We start from the raw sequence: 21,455 nt of genomic DNA, 5'->3' as shown, positions 1-21,455 counted from the left end.
TATATATATATATATATATATATATATATATATATATATATATATATATGTATATATATATATATGTATATATATATATATATGTATATATATATATATGTATATATATATACACACACACACACACACACACAGTAGTACCCCGATTTATGCGGTCAATTGAACCCACAAGGTACCGTGAAAACTGCGTAAAGTGAACAACAGAACATATGGGATTAATTCCAATAGAGAATGGCCCGACCCCCAAACTCCACATTTTCCGACACAATACCTAGGTTGTAGTAAAAATAACATCTAAATTTTATGATGGTATGCTCACACAATTAATATTTAAGAGAAATACAGTCGCCAGGTTAATGTCCATTCAAATAATGGACTCAAATCCCTCCCCCTCTTCCCAGCTCACTGGCCCCTACCTCTCTGAGAAATGTTTGGGTGAAACACTAGATTTTAACATTTAGTAATAAATAATACCTCAGACTAAAGTTAGGATAATATAATTGACATTTCTGGACTCCTTGCAGGTCAGGGAATATTTTGAATGTAAACTTCATATATTTTGCACAAAAGATAAAATACTTGCTTTGTGTAAACCAAATTATTACATTAGATCTAAAATTTGTATGTCTAATGTAAAATCCATGATGTTTTTATTCAAAATGATCATCATATTGTAAGAATTCCAGCAATGTAAATTATATTCTCGCCGGGTAATTTGTATGAATTTTAGGAGCTAAATAAAAAAAAAAAATTACACTTCACCCGTATATGAGTAGATGCACCGCGGAAAGTGAAAGTCCGGTTCTAAAGAGGTACCGCATAAATGAGAAATCGCGGAAAGTGAAACCGTGTAAAGCGGGGTAATACTGTATATACAGTAATACCCCGCTTAACACGGTTTCGCTTTGCGCGATTTCACGTATACGCGGTGCCTCGCCAGAGCTGAACTTTCACTTAACGCGGGTTTTTTCCACGTATACGAGCAGAGTGTCCGGCTCGAGAGCTATTTTAAGATTCGCCCCACCCCCTACCCGCTACCTGCCTGACTGCCTGCCTGCCTGGAATTCTTACAATATGATGATCATTTTGAATATAAACATCATAGATTTTGCATTAGACATACAAATTTTAGATATAATGTTTACTCTGAGTAAATATGTTATTTTTTGTGCAAAATATGACATTTGTATTCAAAATATTCCTGGTCTTACAAGGAATCCAGCAATGTCAATTATATTATCCTAACTTTAGTTTGAGGTAATATTTATTACTAAAAAGGTAAATATTCTGGTTTTCCCACACATCTGGTAGGGAGGGAGGGACCGACCGACTATCTGTTACCGTGTGAAGAATATTTTTTTTTTATTAACTGAAGATATTTGTTTTAACTCATAAAATTCATACAAATTACCCGGTCAGAATATAATTTACATTGCTGGAATTCTTATAATATGATGATCATTTTGAATATAAACATCATAGATTTTGCATTAGACATGCAAATTTTAGATGTAATGTTTACTCTCAGTAAATATGTTATCTTTTGTGCAAAATATATGACATTTATAATCAAAATATTCCTGGTCTTACAAGGAATCCAGCAATGTCAATTATATTATCCTAACTTTAATCTGAGGTATTATTTAATACTAAATGTTAAAATTTAGTTTTTTCACCCAACATCTCTTGAAGGGAGGATTGGTAGGGGGTGGGGGGGAGGGTTGGGACGGACTGCGTGGTTGGAACAGGGGGGAGGCAAGGTGGGGTACTTTGATTGACAGATAGTGTCGTGAAGAATATTTCTTTTTTTTATTAACTGAAGATATTTGCTTTAGCTCATAAAATTCATACAAATTACCCAGTCAGAATATAATTTACATTGCTGGAATTCTTACAATTTGGTGATCATTTTGAATATAAACATCATAGATTTTGCATTAGACATACAAATTTTAGCTATAATGTTTACTCTGAGTAAATATGTTATCTTTTGTGCAAAATATAAGACATTTATATTCAAAATATTCCTGGTCTTACAAGGAATCCAGCAATGTCAATTGTATTATCCTAACTTTAGTTTGAGGTACTATTTATTAAAATTTAGTGGTTGTCCACCCAAAATTTCTCAGAGAGGGAAGAGCCAGCAGTGTAGTGTGAGAAGAGGGGGAGGGAGTTGAGTCCATTATTTGAATGGACATTAACTTGGCGACTGTATTTCTCTATTTCTCTTTAGTATTAATTGTGTGCATGTACCATCATAAAATTAAGATGTTATTTTTACTACAACATAGGTATTGTGTCGGAAAAAGTGGAGTTTGGGGGTCGGGCCAGTTTCTATTGGAATTAATCCCATATGTTCTGTTGTTCACTTAGCGCGGTTTTCACTTAACACGGTACCCTGTGGGTTTTATTGACCGCGTTAAGCGGAGTACTACTGTATATATATATATATATACAGAGAGAGGTCCCTGGGACAGTTGTAAGTCGGAAATGTACGTTAGTCGGAAAACATGCTATATGCAAGTTGTACTTACAGAACAAAATGTTCAAAATTCTACTATATCATAGTTTGAGTCCTTAAATACATCTAAAATCACTTAATTTAAGAGAAAAGAAGAAATAGAATGACAAAATATAGTAGAGGAAAGTAAAAAATTAGTCATCAGGGAAATAAAATACAGTTGTACCCCACTTAACGCGGTCAATAAAACCCAGAGGGTACCATGTTAAGTGAAAACCGCGCTAAGTGAACAACAGAACATATGGGATTAATTCCAATAGAAACTGGCCCATCCCCAAACTCCACATTTTCCGACACAATACCTATGTTCTAGTAAAAATAACATCTTAATTTTATGATGGTACATGCACACAATTAATACTTAAGAGAAATAGAGAAATACAGTCGCCAAGTTAATGTCCATTCAAATAATGGACTCAACTCCCTCCCCCTCTTCTCACACTACACTGCTGGCTCTTCCCTCTCTGAGAAATTTTTGGGGGAAAACCACTAAATTTTAATAAATAATACCTCAAACTAAAGTTAGGATAATACAATTGACATTGCTGGATTCCTTGTAAGACCAGGAATATTTTGAATACAAATGTCATATATTTTGCACAAAAATAACATATTTACTCAGAATAAACTTTATATCTAAAATTTGTATGTCTAATGCAAAATCTATGATGTTTATATTCAAAATGATCACCAAATTGTAAGAATTCCAGCAATGTAAATTATATTCTGGCCAGGTAATTTGTATGAATTTTATGAGCTAAAACAAATATCTTCAGTTAATAAAAAAAAAATATATTCTTCACAACACTATCTGTCAATCAAAGTACCCCACCTTGCCTTCCCCCCTCTTCCAACCGCGCGGTCAGTCCCAACCCTCCCCCCCACCCCCCACCAATCCTCCCTTCAAGAGTTTTTAACATTTAGTATTAAATAATACCTCAGATTAAAGTTAGGATAATATAATTGACATTGCTGGATTCCTTGTAAGACCAGGAATATTTTGAATATAAATGTCATATATTTTGCACAAAAGATAACATATTTACTCAAGAGTAAACATTACATCTAAAATTTGTATGTCTAATGCAAAGTCTATGATGTTTATATTCAAAATGATCATCAAATTATAAGAATTCCAGCAATGTAAATTATATTCTGACCGGGTAATTTGTATGAATTTTATGAGCTAAAACAAATATCTTCAGTTAATAAAAAAAAAATATATTCTTCACTGTAACAGATGGTCGGTCGGTCCCTCCCTCCCCCCCACCCCCCGTCTCACCAGATGTGTGGGAAAACCAGAATATTTACCTTTTAGTAATAAATAATACCTCAAACTAAAGTTAGGATAATATAATTGACATTGCTGGATTCCTTGAAAGCCCAGGAATATTTTGAATACAAATGTCATATATTTTGCACAAAAAATAACATATTTACTCAGAATAAACTATTATATCTAAAATTTGTATGTCTAATGCAAAATCTATGATGTTTATATTCAAAATGATCATCATATTGTAAGAATTCCAGCAATGTAAATTATATTCTGGCTGGGTAATTTGTATGAATTTTATGAGCTAAAACAGGCAGTCAGGCAGGGTGGCGGGTGGGGCGAATCTAAAAATAGCTCTCGAGCCGGACACTCACCGCATATATGTGGAAAAAACCCGCGTTAAGTGAAAGTTCAGCTCTGGCGAGGCACCGCGTATATGGTAAAACGCGCTAAGTGAAACCGCGTTAGGCGGGGTAATACTGTATCTTCAGTTAATAAAAAAAAATATATATTCTTCATGTTGTAACAGATGGTCGGTTGGTCCCTCCCTCCCCCCCACCCCCCACCAACCGTCCCACCAGATGTGTGGGAAAACCAGAATATTTACCTTTTTAGTAATAATAATACCTCAAACTAAAGTTAGGATAATACAATTGACATTGCTGGATTCCTTGTAAGCCCAGGAAGATTTTGAATACAAATGTCATATATTTTGCACAAAAAATAACATATTTACTCAGAATAATCTTTATATCTAAAATTTGTGTCTAATGCAAAATCTATGATGTTTATATTCAAAATGATCATCATATTGTAAGAATTCCAGCAATGTAAATTATATTCTGGCTGGGTAATTTGTATGAATTTTATGAGCTAAAACAGGCAGTCAGGCAGGGTGGCGGGTGGGGCGAATCTAAAAATAGCTCTCGAGCCGGACACTCACAGCGTATACGTGGAAAAAACCCACTAAGTGAAAGTTCAGCTCTGGCAAGGCACCGCGTATATGGTAAAACGCGCTAAGTGAAACCGCGTTAGGCGGGGTAATACTGTACTGTAAATTTAAAGTTTAACCTCATTCGTATCGGCGGCATTCATAAGTCAGGGACCCCCTGTATATTTATCTTAGATTAACTGAGACTCAGAAAAGGCTCAATTAATTAATGTAATTGCATGTACTGTACTCTGCCACCCATGGCAGAGCCCCAGAAATTCAGTACAGTACAGTATAATGTATATGCAATTTGCAAACTCGCCTAAATTATGTTTAATTGTAGGTAGTGAGGGGTGTTGATGGTACAGTGGTAATGTGCTTATCTCTCACCAATATGTCAATGGTTTGAGCCCGGACACATGTGAGAAGGGTGCTATCCAGTGTGACCATACCAAACACCACAGGTTTTCTGACCTCCAGTTTCCTTGTGGCCATTTTGAAAACCTAATCCCCACGAATTTGGGAGGCCCCCTGTACATACTGTATACAGCTCCTCCCCGACTTACAACGGGGTTAGGGAGCAAAATCCAGGTCGTAAGTCGAAATGGTCGTAAGTCGAAAATGCTTAAATAATCCATAGAAAATCTAAAAGGATGTCTCTTTTTCTTCTCAGCACCACAAAACTCTCACTTTTAAGCTTGCCAGCCATTTTAAAGTGAATTACAAACAAAAATTTTGTCAGTACACAGCGCAATCACTGACGTTGGGACTTGAAAATACGTAATTTGACAAAATTTTGGTACGACTGAGGCGGTTGTATGTCCGGGTGGTCGTAAGTCTGAGTAGGTCGTAAGTCGGGGAGGAGCTGTATATCATTTCTCACTATTGATCTTTTTTTGGTATTTATTTATGGTCCTTTATTATTACTGTATTATTACTATTATTATTATTATTATTATTTATTATTATTATTATTATATTTTCGCCCCCAGGCCCTGATGTGGGTCACTGACCTGTGCCCGGGTGGGCTAATCCCGTAATAAAAATATATATATATGCGATAACCATGGACCAAGTACCAAAATTTGATAAAGAGGTACAGGTACTCCTCGACTTATGACCACCGCAGTCGTATAAAAAAATTTTCAAATTATGTACGTATTTTCTAGTACAGCAATGTTTCCGTCCCGTACTACAGCGTGGTGTGGGCTGGGCCGCCTCATGGTGTACAGCATCCACACCGTAGCCCGCTCAGTTGGTGTTTGGCCTTCGTTGGTTTTAGTGATCACGCTGTGTACTGACAAAATTTTAGTTTCTAATTCCCTTTAAAATGACTGGCAAGCATAAAAGTGAGAGTAATGGTGGTGCTCAAAAGAAAAAGAGACAGTCAATTACTTTTGAGATGAAAATTAAAATAATAATGCAATATAAAAATGGAAAAATGGTAGCAACCATTTCACGCGACCTTGGCGTCTCTCACTCGACAATATCAACAATTTTGAAGGACAAGGCAGAGGCATTTGCTACTATTAATAAGGGGATGCAAATGTTTGAAGAAATGGATCAAAATGTTGAGCGTTTTGCACAAGTTGACAAGACAGATCCAAGATGCACTTGAAAAGAAAAGGCAAACTGCACAGTCTATATTGGACATATATTTTAAGAAGTCCCCCACTGTTGTCTCCTCACGCCCCACCACTGCTGCCTCTTCACTCCCTAAAGATGATCCAATACCTTCAACAAGCAAGTATGTTAGCCTGTCTGAAGAGAGGGAAATTGATGACCCACCCAGCCCTGTCTCTTCCTCTGCTTCATCCAATTAATGTAGTCTCCATGTTTAATTAAAAAATGATTAAGACCCCGTATGCATTCAGTTGACTACATTAAAGGTAAGTGCACAGCAACACTGTATTCATTTTCCATTATTGATTACTTTTACTGTACTGTATTTCATTTTAGATTTTCTATGTACAGTCAACCCTCACTTTACGCGGTTAATATAACCCACAGGGTACCGCGGAAAGTGAGAAACGCGTAAAGTGAACAACATAACATATGGGATAAATTGAAATAGACCGGGCCGACCCCCAAACTCCACTTTTTGACAACACACAACTATGTTGTAGTAAAAATTTTATCTTAACTTTATGATGGTATGCACAAACAAGTAATATAGAAGAGGTCAGGTTAGGAAAAATAAAGGTAAAGTTAGGAAAAATAAAGGTTAGGTTAGGAAAACCAAAAGTTAGGTTGAACACTTAGGTTAGTACAAGAGATGGGTCGGCATACGGGGATGGAGGCTGGTTCCGAGGCAGAGGGCAGGCTACTGGCCCTCAGGTGAGTCACCATCACTATCATCCACACTTGTCAGGGCCTCCCTGACAAATCCCTCAAAGTCATCTTCACTGTCTCTACCTCTGTCACTTTCACTGGCTTGGGCTGGCTGTGGTAGGTTGCGGGCGAAGAACTCAGTTATGCTTTGCTGACGGCTGGTGTTGATGTTGTCGTGATACACCTTGATGTAGGGCTCCATAGTCTGCAACAGCTGGGTAGTGAAGATTTCATACCTGTTTGCGTCATGGTCGTCGGAAAGGAGGAGCTTGATTTTCTCGACACACTCGATGGCACCCCTAACATTACTATGGGATAAGCGGTGTTCTTCTTGGGATGACGCACCACCTGCCTCTTCACTGACGTCATCATCATCTACCATCTCGTCGGTAGTCACATCAGGATCCCTTATCACCTCCAGGATGTCGTCGTTGGTGGTCTCGGAGAAGCCTGCAGCTGTAACACTCTGCGCAGCTTCTCTGGCAAGGTCCACTGCTACTGCAACAGTCTGAACCTCACCAGTCACAGATTGACTCTGCCTTACGCCTGGAATGCCTTGCAACACATGTCTCCATGCGTGACGAACAGTTGCTACAGACAGCTGATCCCATGCCTCCACCAAGAAGTTCACAGCTTTCATGATGTTAAATATTCTCCAGAATTGTTTGAAAAGTATTTGTTGCTGTGCCAACTGTTGATCCTCGTCTTCTTCACTCTTGCTATCGGTGGTGGTGTCACTCAGGTTACGCAACTCTTCCCTGGTGTTGGTGTAGTCGTTCAGGAGCTGGAATTTTTTGGTTGAGAATGCAGCTTTTATATTACAGATTAACTCTTGGTCCATGGGCTAATATAGACGTAGTGTTGGGAGGAAGGAAGACCACTTTTACGTTGGGGTGACGATCTAACAGTAGGGGCGAGTGTCCTGGTGCGTTGTCCAGCAGCAACAAAATCTTGAATGGCACATTCTGTTGCTCACAGAATTTCTTTACATCGGGAACGAAACAGTCATCAAACCAGGAGAGGGACAGTGTAGAGAACATCCACGCCTTACGTGCGGTCAACCAGTGGACATTTAGCTTGGTCATGTCCATGCTCTTGTAGGCGTGCGGGCTGTGTGGATCACCGATAACTTGAGCTTACAGGTACCGGAGGGATTGGTGGTAAACAGGACGGTGATGCGCTCCTTCTGCATCTTCCGGCCCCGAATCTTGCTGGCATTCTTCACAACGAAGGTCTTGGAAGGTAGCTTTTTCCAAAAAAGACCAGATTCGTCCATGTTAAACACCTGGTCGTCGGTGTACTGTCCTTCCTCCATAATCTCACGTAAAAACGGAGGAAATTCCCTAGCCGCAGCACGGTCAGCACTAGCTTCTTCACCACCAATGTTTATATTGGTGATCTTGTTCCGCATCTTAAACCTCTGTAACCACCCAGAGGAAGCATTAAAGGGTTTGGGCTCTGTAATTCCCATCTTTCGTGACACTGCAGCATACAGTTCACGTGCGTACTCCTTAACAGAGCACGTGTCGACCGCCATGTTCCGTCGCGCCTGACGCACCAAGTAGCTCACAAGTAATTTTTCCGTCTTGAGAAGCACCTGGTTGTGAAAATACTTGATCATAGAAGCACCTGTAGACTTTGTGATCTTCATGTGCTCCTTTATCTTGGCTGCATCCTTCTTTATCGTCCGGATCGTAGATTCGTTCACACCATGCTGGCGCGCCAAATCAACCTGTCTTGTTCCTTTCTCTAACTCTTGGATGATCTTGTACTTCACCTCGTAGCTTAAGGAACGTCGTGTCTTCTTGGGCTTAGGGCGGCTGGGTCCAGGCAAGGAAAGGTTTCTCTCTGGGGGTGGTGGTCCGGCGGAAGCCATTTTACAGAACAATGGATGCACGATCACACGGTGTGGCCTGGAGGGATGAAACTGCTGCGGCTAGGTCAAGCGTCATCTTTCTTTCCTCCCTCCCTCCCTCCCCCGGGGTGGACACGTCATATTACTTTAAACCAATTACAGCTAGCAGCGGAGGGAGGTAGGGATGCATGGCCAATCACAGTCCGATACATCATATGACGTCAGTGATAACGCAACAGAGACATGCACTGCGCAACCTTACCACGCGGCTTGGCCAGGCGGAGGCGGAGGAGGGAGGAGGCGGGAGCAGGTGGGTGGGGCGAATCTAAAAATAGCATCGAGCCGGACACTCTCCGCATAAAGGGGTACACGCACCGTGGAATGTGAGCATCCTGGGTTCCGGCAGGGCACCGCGTAAACGTGGAAACGCGGAATGTGGGACCGCGTAAAGTGAGGGTTGACTGTATTATTTTTGAATTTTCGACTTACGACCTGGTTGTCGGTCTGGAACCCCGTCTTAAGTCGAGGACTGACTGTACTGTACTTAGAAATGTTAAAATTTTGATTGAGGAAGATAAAATGGAAAAGTACCATTGTTTTGTTTTGTTTTCCCTCGGAAGGTGTCCCTCATACTTCGTAAAATCTCATAATTCATAAGGGTAAGAGGCCCTACTATTTTGAATTTTGGAGGTTTTAGTATAATGATAATACTATGTAGAGCTTTTAAATGTACAATCCATCTGGTGAGGCAGGGAAGTCTTATGCCAAAATAGTGTTTTTCATAGCTTTCTGCAGCTTATGAAATTCAGCATCCATCCTTAGATTTTTTTTAAATAATTATTTTGCAATCTCATATGCCGTATCATTAAATGTATTTTCCATTACTTTGCATCTTCTGATGGTGTTTGCATAAGTAAGGTTTAATATATGGTCATAACAATGTGCATATAAAGAACAAACCTCTTCAATCTTTAGGTCACTGCCAACCCATTCTAAGCTCCAATCATCACAGAATGCCCACTGTCATGGGAACATCAAGGTTCACCCTTCATTATTCCCATTTTCTTCACAGATTGTTCTATGATGAGTTAACACCATTTAAGATTTAATCCCCTTGCCCCATCACTGTTTAACAAGTCATAATCTCTGGCTACCCTTTATTTCAGCATAACTCTTCCCCCTAGTTTAGGGATCCTATTCATCTTGGGATGATTAATTCAACAAGTATCTTCCTGGTGAGACTAAATTTGAACCAATGGGCAGTGGGGATATTAAATGGTGGCATCTTTGTTTTCCCTCGCCTTTTGAATAAAGTTAAGATAACATATATTTATAGTGTTTATTGGTTTTATTAAAATAACATTGACGATCACATTCTAGATAATATTTTTTAAGGAATAGTCTCAAGGACATTTCTTTGGTTATTTAGATAACATAAATTATGTATTATGATACATTGAGGGTAAAGACACTACCCCATGTGACCCCTGATCATGTTGGGTCGCTCTCTCTTTCCATCGACCACCACTGAGGGCGAGCCTTACTCTCTCCTTCTCTGCCATTTTACTACTGGCTCTTGTGAAAAGCCATGTCAATTAGTGCTGTCTTTTGTCTAAGGTAGGATGGTGGCCTCCAGTATTCAGGAAGGCTCCCCAATTACATACGATTGATTGTTGTTCCCTTTTTATTTTAACGGTTTACCTTTGTTTATTTGGCTAGATTTGAGAATTCCCATTGTGTTCCAAGGAGGTGGTTCTCACTCCTTTTTATCTGGCTGGTTATTCAGGCATAACACCATCAAAGTAATAACCTTTATTTTTGTTGATTAAGAGTGTCATCCATAGAATTATTTCTTTCAGAACTGACATGATGGTATGGGAATTGGTATGTCCATTTGGTGAAGACATATAAATTCTTTATCTGACAGTAGCTTGTCATCAACCCATACTAAGACTTGTTCTCTGTTGAGTATATCTGTCATTCATCAGCCATTAGGTTAAAAGACTGGCTTTTGTATAAACTTGCAGGAAAGCTTGAAGATTTGGAATCTCATGATCTGTAACAGTTAATCCTGATTATCTGCACATGTACAGCACATGATAATAGTTTGTTTGCTTTTCCCATCCATTTCTCTAGACATGTCTTTACCTTCCCCTCCAACTCTATACAGGCTACTCATATTGGCTGTATTTCAACTAGTAATTAAACTAAATAAAACTGGATTCTAAGGTGCTTGGGCATGCCAAATCTAAATTCAATAAAAAAAATTGCCACAAGTACGTAGAAACTATAATAGTATTACCCCGCTTTGCGTGGTTTCACTTTCAGGGATTTCTCATTTAACACGGTACCTCGCCAGAACCGGACTTTCACTTTTCACTTTCCGCAGTGCATCTACTCATATACTGTACGCGGGTGAAGTATAATTTTTTATTGATCTCATAAAATTCATACAAATTACCCGGTCAGATAATAATTTACATTGCTGGAATTCTTACAATTTGATGATCATTTTGAATATAAACATCATGGATTTTGCATTAGACATACAAATTTTAGATCTAATGTAATAATTTGGTTTACACAAAGCAAATATTTCATCTTTTGTGCAAAATATATGAAGTTTACATTCAAAATATTCCCTGACCTGCAAAGAATCCAGAAATGTCAATTATATTATCCTAACTTTAGTCTGAGATATTATTTATTACTATACAGTGACCCCTCGTTTAACGAACGCCTCGGTTAACGAAATTTCGGTTAACGAACTGCCTTCCATAAGGATCTTCAATTCGGTTAACGAAAAAAAATTCGGTTAACAAATTTCTTACGAACCGACCTCAACATGTTTTCGCTTGCACTGGCCGGGCAACCAGCTTTAGTATCAGTCCACCAATACAGTAATCGGTTTTAGGGCTTAAATTCCTTACTACAGTACTGTATTTTAGTAAATATCAAGAAGTTTATACTATCCAATAGTTTTAAAAGTTTAATATTAACTTTTTTAGTCATTTTAACAATTATTGAGCATAATTGAAGGTAAAGAAACTAGTTTCTGGCATGCCATCCAGCCTGTTAGCACACCAGACAGGCGTTAGTCTCTCTCTGTTTTCACTGGAGGTAACATCTTGCTTGAGACTCTCTTCAACTAATCGCTTTTTTTCTGTGTTTCCAAGCAAATTATTGGTCATTTTGAAATATATTTTATATATTGACAATATATAATGCAGTGCAGTGTTGATTTAAAGAAAATAATCTTGAAATACACCAAGAGAACTAAAATTGTATGGGTGAAATGGTGCCATGGGGTGACTTCTCTTCCACCCCAATGCCTTCTCTTCTTCCTTCTCCTCCACCCCCATTCTAATTCCCATCATCATCATCATCATCATCATCAGGAGCCTTCTACATACACACCTCAAAGTAAGTGAACTTTTCTACCATTTTGTTGAATTTAGGAAATTTTCGGTGAGCTGGAACCAATTACCCAAAAACCCATTGAAACAATGGTTTCGGTTAACGAACTTTTCAGTTAAAGAACGACCTTCTGGAGCGGATTGAGTTCGTTAACCGGTCACTATACGTTAAAATCTAGTGTTTTCACCCAAAGATTTCTCAGAGAGGTAGGAGCCAGTGAGCTGGGAAGAGGGGTGGGGGGGGAGTTGAGTCCATTATTTGAATGGACATTAACCTGGCGACTGTATTTCTCTTAAATATTAATTGTGTGTGCATACCATCATAAAATTAAGATGTTATTTTTACTACAACATAGGTATTGTGTCGGAAAAAGTGGAGTTTGGGGGTCGGGCCAGTCTCAATTGGAATTAATCCCATATGTTCTGTTGTTCACTTTACACGGTTTTCACTTTCTGCGGTACCCCCGTGGGTTCAATTGGCCGCGTAAATCAGGGTACTGCTGTACAGTATAACTTAACCCCATCACCTGCTACTGTGATAAACCAATGTCGCAGGCCTTATGCATCCCAAATTTCAGTGTGGCTAAGGTGACACTGAATATCAGATGTAGATTCAGCTTGGAATGGTAAAATAAGGGATGAGACAAGTTAGGCGATGAATATGCTTCATCGCGAGATTCCTGAAATGACTCGGTAATATAATTATAGCCTGTGTGAAATAATATTAATTATTATTATTAATTTTATATTACTATTAATTTATATTACTATTAATATTACTGTAATCATTATCATTACACTTAGTATTCCAATAATTAATCCATAGCTTTCCTATTTTTTTCTAAATCCTGAGAAATTTCCTCTGAGCTTCTAAATTTCTTGATAGAAGGAAAATTCCTTAAAAGTGGAAAAACCAGGAAATATTTAGCTGAGCCATATGGTTTACACCCTTTGGCTTAGTTGAATATTGGTCAAACCAAAGCTTGACTGGCCTCACTTCTTCTAATGGCCCTGCTAAGAAAGAAGTGACACCAGTATTTCAAATGATATTAAGTGAGGTTTTGTGGCTTTGTTGCAGCTCAGCATTAGTAAAAATCTAACCTATACTTCCCATTACAGTAACCAATTTTATGAACACAGCAAATGACATCAGCTACAAAATTTAATACACAGAGGTCCCAAAACACACCACAAACTGTATAAAGCACAATTATAAATTGCTGCAATATGCTTCAATAATGTATATTTTTTTAATTATCCAAAGTAAACTAACACAAAGTACATTTGCTACAGAAACTATCTGCAAGGTGGGGTCCGATGGATGTCAAAATGAACATTGTGACTCCTGTTGTTCGGTAGGGTTGTCAAAATCCTTCGTCTGGTGTGTCATATTGTCTAGCAAAAAATTTTGCAGATACTTTTTATAGTGAGTGTATATCATACCTGCGTTGTGCGGCAGCCAGTAGCAATGACTTTAGGAGAAGCACATCTTGTAAGGTCAAAGAAGAGAAGTACTGATTTGTTCTGAAGTTCTCCTCTACCACAGACTCGACCCATACTGTCAGTCGGGTTTAAGAGACGGGAGGGATCCCCATGAAATACCGCTGTTGATGAGGGAGAATGTTTATAATTAATATCATTAAGAGTGGAGCTTGCCCTTTATCCATAAGACGTCTCGTATTTCCAAATGTATAAGAGTACCTTGTACTGGACAGAGAGACCCAGTACTGTACCTGAAGAACCTCTGATCTTAATGCCACTTACTACATATCATCATCTTCTCCTATACACTAACAACTCTCCCATGCACTTAATCACTCCCGTTCTCCTTCCCCTACATTTCAGCAAGGTACATAGGAGAGGTAGTACCATATCGGCTTGGTGAAAATCCTAGTTAGCAACTGTTTTTACTTGACCCCACCTCTTTGGTTCTCTGGCTTCCAGCATACATAAGTATTATTATGAGATCTTTTTTCTGATACAAATTTACAGGAAGAAATTTAATAAATTGGACTTTTTATGCATAAATACATAATATACAGTACTGTATTATGAAATATACAATAAATGTACAGTACAGTATAGTCTGGATTTACACGGTTTTTGTTTACGCGTTTGGTCATTTACGCGGTGCCTTGCCAGAATGAAATGTTTTAATTACGCGGTAAATTTCATCATTTACGCGGCGAGCGGCTGGAGAGGTCCAGACCGCCGCGCCATTTTTTACTCACGCGGTCCATTCTTGACCATACGCGGGAAGCGGACCGGTGAGTGGTGCGCATTAGGCTGCTCCTACGTTATCGCTGACGTCATATGACGTATCGGACTGTGATTGGGCCACGCATCCTTACCACCCACGCATTCCCTCTGCCGCTAGCTGTGATTGGTCTAATGTAACATGACGTGCCTTGCCACCAGAGGGTAGAAGTCGCTGACCTAGCCGGGCCTGTCTCATTGTTCTCAGTCCGCGTATACAGTTCTCTCTTGTGCCCGCTATTCCCCTCACAATGGCTTCCGCTGGACCCCCACCACCCGAGAAAAACCTGGAATTACCTGGACCAAGCCATGATTGTGTGAAGGAAATCATCGAGTTGGGGGAGAAAATTAAGCTCATCCTTGACAACGACCCAGACAAGCATCGGTATGAAGTGTCTAATAACCTTCTGTCGAAAGTTGTGGAGCCGTATATCCAGATCTATCTCGACAACATCAATGCTAGTCGTCAACGTAGTATTGAGGACTTCCTCGCCCGCAACCCACCACAACCACAGCCAGCCTAAGTCAGTGATAGTGATATTGACAGTGAGGATATGGACTTTGAGGGGTTTGTCTGGGAGGCCCTGCAAACCTCTGCGAGTAGTGAAAGTGATTCACCGGAGGGCAACTAATCTGTCCTCTGCCTCGGAACCAGCCGCCATCCACGTGTGCCGACCCAGCTTTTCTACTAACGTAAGTGTTAAAAAACCTAATGTTATTGATATTTCTCTTAATTATTAATTGTGTGTGCATACCATCATAAAATTAAGATGTTATTTTTACTACAACGTACGTATTGTGTCGGAAAAAGTAGAGTTTGGGGGTCGGCCCAGTCTCTATTTCAATTACTAATCCCATATGTTCTGTTATTTCGTTTACGCGTTTCTCGTTTTACGCGGATCTCCACGGGTTCAATTGACCGCGTAAATGCAGACTATACAGGTAGTTCTGCTATAACGCGATAATTGTGTTCTTGTAAAATATCGTGTTATAGAAAATCGCGTAATAGAAATAACAGGGCTTATGGAGAAAATAGGATTAGGTGCAGATTACTCGAAATCGAAAAAATTTAGTAGTTAGCCTAACACAAAGGATAGCACAGTCTAAATAAATGTTACATTCATATCTAATAATGAAATCATACAGTAAATGTAACACTTTACCTTGAAAAAATATGAATGTAACTTGATGGGGGAGAAGGGTGATTTTGAGGTTGATAACATCGAGCTTCTCTTCAAGTGTTATATCCTTTCTTTTACGATAATCACCGGGAATTCTATCATCAGAACGCTTTTTGGAGATATTCTTCTTTACCATAATCACAGTTAATACCACATAATTGGAGAAATAGTAAGCAAAAATCACGTTATAGCAAACAGGCGTTCGCGTTATACAAATATTGTTCCGAATTCATAAATCGCGTTAGAGCAAATTCGCGTTATCAAAACACGCGTTATAGCAGAACTCACTGTACTGTATATGAAAACAATCAAATTTGTGAGGATCTTTTTCTGACAATGTAAAGTCAAGATTGCCTTGTAAGTAAAGGATAAAATACTTATGAGTATAAAATTTAGGACTTAGAACAGTATAAAAAAAATGGACAAAATCTAAAGGTATAAATAAAAATATATTAAAATATCCTGATCACTTTAAGAATCACACTTTTACAGTTGACAAAATGAAAGGGCAGAGTCTAGCGATGTATCCATAGCTTACCCAATGAGCATGCTGAATGAGGAGGCGATGAGTGATTAATTTTTTTTATTCAGTATCAGTGGCTCCAATTGCAATAAAATGAGATATCTATACTGTACCTGTACTATCTTTTACGCCAATACAGCATGTTATACCAAAAGAAAACTTCAACAAAAGCTCAGAATTTTTTGCCCCGATTACTACAGAGCCTTATGAGAGTGGTGCTACCTCGCCTTCTATGTAACTTGTATTTCAGTTCCCAATATTACTCTGTATTAGTGGTGGGCATATTAATACCAAACTATCGATACCTCTGATACCAGCTATATACAATACTTGTAAGTATCAATACCAATTGCTAGGTATCGAGTATTTTGAGAACATTAGCAGCCAGATAATAAGTGGAGTGATTATACAATTACATGTACTCGTATATTTATGTGAGTCAATATTGAGCATCGGGCAACATAGTCCTGTGCACTGACCAGCCGGTAAGATTAGTATTAATGGACTTTCATTTCATCATTAATTTGAAGAACAAAGAAATGGAAGGCTGAAAGAGGTGATTCTAATTTATTAGTAATATTGATATACTGTACTATAAATAACAATGCATTTCCCATAAAACTAAAACTTAAATGATTTTGCATAGTGTACTGTATTGTACTTAGTTGCCAAGTTTTTGGTTGTGTCCAAGACAAAAATGAACATAATCTAGTGCAAACATGATTAATTTTCAATAGCTGCATTAGAAATTAGTTTGCTTGTTTTCCTTTGAAACGTAATTTTTTTTTTAAGTAAAGAAAAATATTTTAAACTGGATAACATTCCATATGATCTTAAAAAATATATATATTATACAGGGGTATTTGGGGAAAAGTAGCTTTTATGTCTAATATTTTAAGAGAATCATTTTTTTTTGAATAACTAAGTCTAATTTACCTTTTCTTTTTTATCTTTATAATTAAGAGGGTCTCAAAATTTAATAAAATAAAAACAGTAAATACATTTCCCTTTCCAGTGGAGTACAGTAAACCCTTGTTATTAGCGGGTTAGGTTCCAAGGAATGGCGCGAATAGGTAAAACCGCGAATAGCAACTTATACTACCTTAGTGCACTACTGTACAGTATACCTATACCAAACAACCAACCAGCTGTGGCAGCACTCATCCCCTCTTTTAACTTATCTAATAATTCAACTTTCTTTGTCAGGGTCATCACTGACTTCTGCCTTTTACATTCACTCCACTAGCATCACTAGCAATGACACTAGGCAGTCTTTTAGGGGCCATTTCACACAGAAACACTAAAGTTTTGAAAGTACAACATGAGATGCTGCGTCACAGGCAATGGCAGAGCGCGATCAGAGGGAGAGGAGACGCTGTGGGCGCGTGGGGTGAATCGTTGCACTGCAGGAAAAGGCTCGCAAGCTAGCCACCAGCTGCTTACTGCAAATCGTCGAAATCACGAATCGCAAACCCGTGAATGCCAAGGGTCTACTGTACTCAAAACAAACGATATTGAGCACACCAGTATTTGGTGTCAGTGCTGTACTTAATACCATCGATACTGGCCAAGCAAATACTTGGTATCATATTGAAACAAAATCACTGGCATCGCTCCCCCCTCCTTCACCTTCCCCGCAGCATTAAGGGAAATGTGTACCATCACATTTATGTGATATACCCTGTACTCTGGGGCTTTGAATATTTTTTTTTCAATTACTGTACTCCCTCAATATATTATAACATGTCAGATAATTAAGAATATTAATTTTAAATGCAGTACTGTAACAGTAAATAACATTGGATTAATATGCACTTTTTTACTAGTGAGCAGTATTATACCTAACAAATATACAAAACCAACTTGCAGGTGTGAACTCACCAAATCCTGTCACTACTCCCCATCCTGCCAAAAATGCCACGAATAGAAGCAGGCATAATATATCTGTACATGACCTGTTCTTAATGGGTCCACTGAATTCTGGATCATATTGGAGTGCTTCACCTGTAGAAAAGAAAATATATTGTTTATCACTTTGTTACTTTATCATTTTAATTAAAAATACTGTACAGGTATACTGTATTGTACAGAGAATTGTACATGAGAATTCTTTTGTACATCTTTACTTAAATGAACCTATGGTACATGTACGAGTATACAGTATTTTCTCTTTTCTAAGACTAAAAAGTAAATGTTTTCCTATTTTCTAAATCAACCTATATTTCCTCTTTTTGAAATTAACATATTAAAAGACAGAGTGTGAGCTGGCAATTTTCTGTTTGTAGTCCATCACATTAAGCATATGAAAAATGTAGAAACATTTCTGATATCTTGGATGCTCCACTGAAAAACTATGGTAATATGACAAAAACATCATTCACACAAACTGCATCACCCAGTACAGTGCAGTACAGTACAGAACAGTACATGATAAACTACAAGATTGTCAGTCTGTCAAATTTTATGACCAATTACTGTAGTATGTTTTAAACTTTTCTGGATGTATGAACAAATCTACAGACAAAAGGGGTAAAACTTTTATACTGCATTCTTAATTCTGCTAGAACTTTAAAAGGAAATATTTTGATGAAAATTAAAATATTTCTTTTTCTATTCAGGATTATGAAACAACACTACAAACTAAATAATGTAATCTCAATTGCTCGAGTAAAGTGAGGGCCTTGACAACTCTTCAGACATGACATGATAAGGCAAAAACTTCAAGCTCGCCAAGTTGTCATGCAAGAAAAATAGCAGTACCGGGTAAATCACAATCTTATTTATATTAAATCAAACTGGGCACGACCACTGCCTCCACCCCCCTCTAAATGCCAACTATGGCACTATCAGAAGGCAAACTAGCAATCCTTGCGAGAATTCTTCAACTTTCCCTGGGATGAATGTTGCTTTTCCACTTGGGACACCTCGGTATGTGTTGACAGCATTGCTGGGATTATACAGGGTGGTATGAGTGCATTTATGTCCATTTTCTACCAAAACTTTCACTTTACAATCATGTAAGGAGAGAGATATAGGGCATATCAAGTTATGAAACTATCTCCTTCTTCTGTTACCCACACCTCTTTCATTACTTCTAGGAATCGTTGTAAGGCTATTCTTCGTAGGGCCAAACGGAATTTTATAAAAAGAAAGACTGATGACCTGACTAACTCTTCTTCTAGTAAATCCTTCTGGTCCTTAATCAAAAACATCTGTAATAACTTTGCACTCTCTCTTTTCCTCCTCTCTTTCGACCTGATAACTCTATAGCCAACTCTCCCTCTGATAAAGCTAATCTCTTTGGCACCTTATTCTCCTCTAACTCCACCTTAGACAATTCCAACTCTACCCCTCCTACCCCTGGTCTTCCTACTGAGCCTATGCACTCTCCTATAATCTCCACTCGTAGGGTTGCTGGTGTGTTATCCAGATTGGATGTGAGTAAGGCGCATGAACCGGAAGGAATATCCCCTCGTGTTCTGAGGGAGTGTGCCGATGCTCTGGCCCTGTGCTTGCTCGCCTCTTTCGCCTTTGCCTCAAAACCCAAACTTTTCCTTCTTCTTGGAAGCATGCCTCGGTTCAGCCCATCCCAAAGAAAGGTAACAATTCCAAGCCCTCTAACTATCATCCTATGGTCCTCACTTCATCCCTCTCTAAGATTTTCGAAACTATCCTAAACTCTCATTTTCTCCGTTACCTTGAACACCTTCCTCTTTTGTCAGATCACCAGTATGGCTTTCGCCAGGCGAGATCTACTGGTGATCTGCTCTCCTACTGTACCCATCTTTGGTCATCCTCTCTTGGGGATTATGGGGAACTTTCATCGTGGCCTTCGACATCTCAAAGCATTTGACAAGGCATTTCCCCCTAATTCTTAAACTAGATCTGTTTCTAGAGCTGATATCATTTCATCTATAAATGCGAATCTGTGCAGCATCTCTGAATCGGGAGGTAGAAACTTGGTTAAATTCAATAGTAATAAAATACAGTATTTACCAATTACACTTTCCAAATTAGATGATCGCCCACCAATCACATTTCAGGACACAATCATTCTGCCAAATTCTAAAATAGATACCTATGCTAGGCCTCACCATTTCCTCTAATATGTCATGGAAGCCACACATCCACAACATTGTCAAAGCTGCCTCCCAAAAGCTTGGAATGCTGCACAGATGCCACAGCTACTTCATTCCTGATCAGTTGCTTCAAGTTTATAAAGGATTCGTTCGTCCTTACTTGGAGTACTGCTCTCATATCTAGGGTGGCTCTTCTGCCCACCTATTAGATAGGGTGGAATCAAAGGTATTTCATCTTATTAACTTTCCTCTTTTAGTTGATAATCTCTCTTCCCTTTCTCTTTGCAGCAATGTTGCTTCACTCTCTCTCTTTTTCAGGTACTCTAACAAGCAGTGTTCAGTGGATTTGGCATCCTGCGTACCGCCGGCAAGACCGTGAGCTCGTAACACTCGTCTTGCCCGCCGTGCCCAGCGTTTAAGTGTGGATGTCGGTCACACTAGAATAACCTGTTATAGCACATCCTTCTTTCCTCACACATTCTAATCTGTGGAATGCTCTGCCTTCTTCTGTGCTTCCATACTCTTACAATCTGTCTCCCTTCAAAAAGCTGGTTCATCTCCGTGGTGTAGATTAATGCAGTCTTTTGCTCTTCTATTTTTTATTTCTTTTTATAGTTAATCTTATTTTTTGCCCCCTAGGCCTTGTTGTGGGTCAATGACCTGTACCCGGGTGGGAGAATGAAGGGGGGGGGGGTGTGGAAATTGATTTTCTGGCATTTCTGCCGGAAATGTACATTTTTCGCATACATATTTTAAAAGATAAAATTACGAGCAGCAATATTACTTATTTTAAGTGGGAAGGGCTTTGAAGTAGTGGGAAAATGTGGGAAAAAAAAATATACAAACTTTTGAAAACCTGACCTAATGTTTCCTAACATTTAAAAATACGAAATCTATAAGAAGTTTACCTTACTCATGTTATCGGTGTTTAGTAGGTGATGGTGTTGTTTTCGATTTTTAGTATGTATTGGTGTTCAGATGAGGAGGGATCCATAAACTCAAGTGGTTCTTAATATTTTTACAAGTTAGGAAATATTAGGTAAGGTTTTCAAAGGTTTGTTTGGTGTTGTTTAAGTATTTTATCCC

The 21,455-nt window shown here is 38.6% G+C and overlaps 1 protein-coding gene across 4 annotated transcripts in view; it reads right to left on the bottom strand.

Moving 5' to 3' along the window:
• The window catches only part of LOC121861181 (choline transporter-like 2), an 89,860-nt gene that overhangs the window by 57,769 nt on the left and 10,636 nt on the right, over nucleotides 1-21,455 (bottom strand). For all 4 annotated transcript variants that reach the window (XM_042358741.1, XM_042358740.1, XM_042358742.1 and 1 more), the window contains exons 2-3: nucleotides 18,172-18,294; nucleotides 13,774-13,934 (exon numbers count right to left, since the gene is read on the bottom strand). In XM_042358741.1, coding sequence (XP_042214675.1) covers nucleotides 13,774-13,934; nucleotides 18,172-18,294 — 284 coding nt within the window. The remainder of the gene's footprint in view (nucleotides 1-13,773; nucleotides 13,935-18,171; nucleotides 18,295-21,455) is intronic.

This window comes from Homarus americanus, unplaced genomic scaffold (assembly GCF_018991925.1).
Source record: "Homarus americanus isolate GMGI-L3 unplaced genomic scaffold, GMGI_Hamer_2.0 scaffold21314, whole genome shotgun sequence".
NCBI lineage: Eukaryota > Metazoa > Arthropoda > Malacostraca > Decapoda > Nephropidae > Homarus > Homarus americanus.
The sequence above is the reverse complement of the archived record's forward strand: the minus strand, read 5'-3'. Positions and strand labels throughout refer to the sequence as shown.